General features: G+C 37.1%; 1 protein-coding gene across 1 annotated transcript; it reads right to left on the bottom strand.

Annotated features, from left to right (window-relative positions):
- Positions 1-1,712: 1,712 nt before the first annotated feature.
- Positions 1,713-2,438, bottom strand: LOC144449717 (carbohydrate sulfotransferase 12-like). Its single transcript, XM_078140294.1, has one exon. The coding sequence runs from the start codon at positions 2,436-2,438 to the stop codon at positions 1,713-1,715; it is 726 nt and encodes a 241-aa protein (XP_077996420.1).
- Between the last annotated feature and the right edge of the window lie 329 nt (positions 2,439-2,767).

Here is a 2,767-nt window from a genome sequence, read left to right as displayed (position 1 = left end):
CCTGTGACCCCTTGATATATTACAGAATTGTACTAAATTGTAGATACTATTGACGTAAATAGCCATGGTTAATAATATATGGCAAGGTAGAGTGATACCGGTTTTCAGGGCAGCGACATACAGCTAGCGCTAGGGATTATAATTGCGAGTTGAATTTTGCGGTTCTTGAAACCAATTTTCTCCGTTCGTTAGTCACGACTAAGACCGCCAACCCACAAATCTGAGGTCACGGATAGACTGGAAATGGTACCCGTAGAAAGTGCTAGCTAATGCTTTAAAGTAGACAACAAACTCAATAGTTTCTGGTTCATATACGAAATGATGTTATCAGACGTCATCATTGCAGAGGAAAAAAGATGACATGGCTCATAGCTGTCGATAAGGACGAAGTTAATGAACTTTTGGGTACTAGCAAGTTATCAAAGGCGAGGATCTAAAAAGTTATACAGTCTACGACCACGTTAGAGCTCGATCGTCAAAGAGTAAATATATGGTGAAATTCGCTACTACGGTAGTTGGAAAATAACCAATAGTAATACCTTTAAAACTTTTAACGTGGTGGCAGCGGTGGGAGCAAGTCCTTTAAAGCCATTGATTTTGGGACTAGTGTCCTTTCCCATGTCTGACAACATTTAGACCATGTTTTTGAAATATTTTAACAGGGGGAGGGCCATGTTCTAGAGAAAGGAAATTGGGGGAGGGTCATTTTTTAGCATGACGGAGTCGGGGGGGGGGGTCACATGTGATGCAACAACCAGGCCTGATTTCCACCGGCCCTTCTCCCCTATAAATACTGAAGGCTCAATAAACACATAACCAACGGGCACAACTCATATTCGGGCATTTATATATGACATTACAGGCCACTTAAATGAATAATTCCGCACACATTTATTGAAATTCTACGAGATTCCAGTGATCACTACAACGCACATAGCTTATAACTCTACAATATATACATTTAACATTTTTACAAAACAAAACAAAAACATCAGTACAAAATGGTCCAGAAAAAGAGAAAAGAAAAGCAACGCCAAGATTTCATGACTATTAAATATAACGCTTTTATAATTAAATCCGATAATAATTTATATTTTTTCGTAATTAGATTAACAAAAAAACATCAATCGATGATATCCCCTTTAAACAAATCAGCTGAGCTTATTTTTCTAACATATTCAAAATAAATGTTGATGTTAATCTTATTTTCATTACTAGGTTTTTTTATTCCGGATTTAGGTAACAATTACTGAAAGAACAGATTTGTTATTTGACTTAGGCAATCTCAATTGCTACAGTTCAGTTCGTTCGTTGCCATGTCAACTACCAGTTGAAGTGAGAGATAACTTATTCGTATTTTTCCATTATTTGAACGTTACTTCAGGTTGATGGCAAGTTTCCATTAGCAAATATTCACATCACTTCGAAGGAGAAAAAAACTCGTAGTGTATGATTTTTCTATTCATTGAGAGGTCGAAATTCAGAGCATTGTACAGTAAATGGAGTACATCTCCACTGAAAATATGATTCATATTATCCGACAGTTGGATTTATGAAAAATACGAAAAAAATTGTCAAACAGTGTGAACGACCGAAACGTAGTTCCGGTCCAACAAAACTGATGACGTAGTCAGGATGTTCGAGACGTAGTCCGTATTATCAGTGAGGTAACTGTACGACTCTATCTTTCCATTCTGCGTAAATCCCCGAGGTCACGTGATATCTACAAAACCATCAGTTTTATATCCAAATAATTTGAAATCCCTTTCGTAAATTTTGTAGAGTCCAGCAATCTGTTCCTTTGTCACTGGCTTGTAATACTTTCTGATCTTCTCAGGGTCTGAACTGTTGGTGTTACTTTCTGCGAAGTTAGGGAACGGGAAATTGGCGCCAATCTTGGTCAACATAGTCTTGGTATCGCTGGCCATGGTTTCCACGTGACCAATGAAGTCATATTTGATTTCACACGGTGAGCACAGGTGATATATCGGTCTAAAATGTTGATTCCAACTTTGTGGTTCTTCGTCTGTTGTTATCAAGTACTGTACAAAATCATGAAACTGAGGAAACGTTGAATTCGACCCAGTTACCGCTTGGATTTTTGTCACCATCGACAAGGCAAATTCTATATCGGGATTTTCAATAATTTTGTTCTTAAATGCCGAAAGTAACCGCGTGAGTGGATGCCGTACGAACAGGAACTTTGTGTAGTTTCTTAAAAGTTGGGTTCTGTCCTGATATTTGTACTGACTAAGTTTCTTGTAATGGTCGTACAGTTTGTAAAAATCTCCCCACAAAATGACTTCGTCCGGAGCAAATTCTCCCGCCAAAATCAAGAACGCTCGCAGCCAATTAGAACTGCCGGCTTTCTCTACTTGACAATACATGACTCTATGGATAGGATCAACCAGAATTCGTCCGTGCTCTGGTTTTCTCATCTGATATCTGTGGCACTGATTACGTAGTAACTGAACCCTAGTACTGTAGACGTCGCTATTGGTGGAATCCTAAACATACAATGAAGAAATTAAAAAGATCTGGGTGATAAAAATATATTTTGCAGTCGATTTTTCTTACAGATAGACAATTGGAATATATATATATATATATATATATATATATATATATATATATATATATATATATATATATATATATATATATATATATATATGCAAGTGTGGGATGGAAATTGTCTGTCTGTCTGTTGTCTGTCTGTCTGTATGTCTGTCTGTCTGTGTCTGTGCTTGGGTAATTGGATAATTTC

The sequence above is a fragment of the Glandiceps talaboti genome, chromosome 18, assembly GCF_964340395.1.
Source record: "Glandiceps talaboti chromosome 18, keGlaTala1.1, whole genome shotgun sequence".
NCBI lineage: Eukaryota > Metazoa > Hemichordata > Enteropneusta > Spengelidae > Glandiceps > Glandiceps talaboti.
Note: the sequence above shows the minus strand (reverse complement) of the source record. Positions and strands in the feature narration are given on the sequence as shown.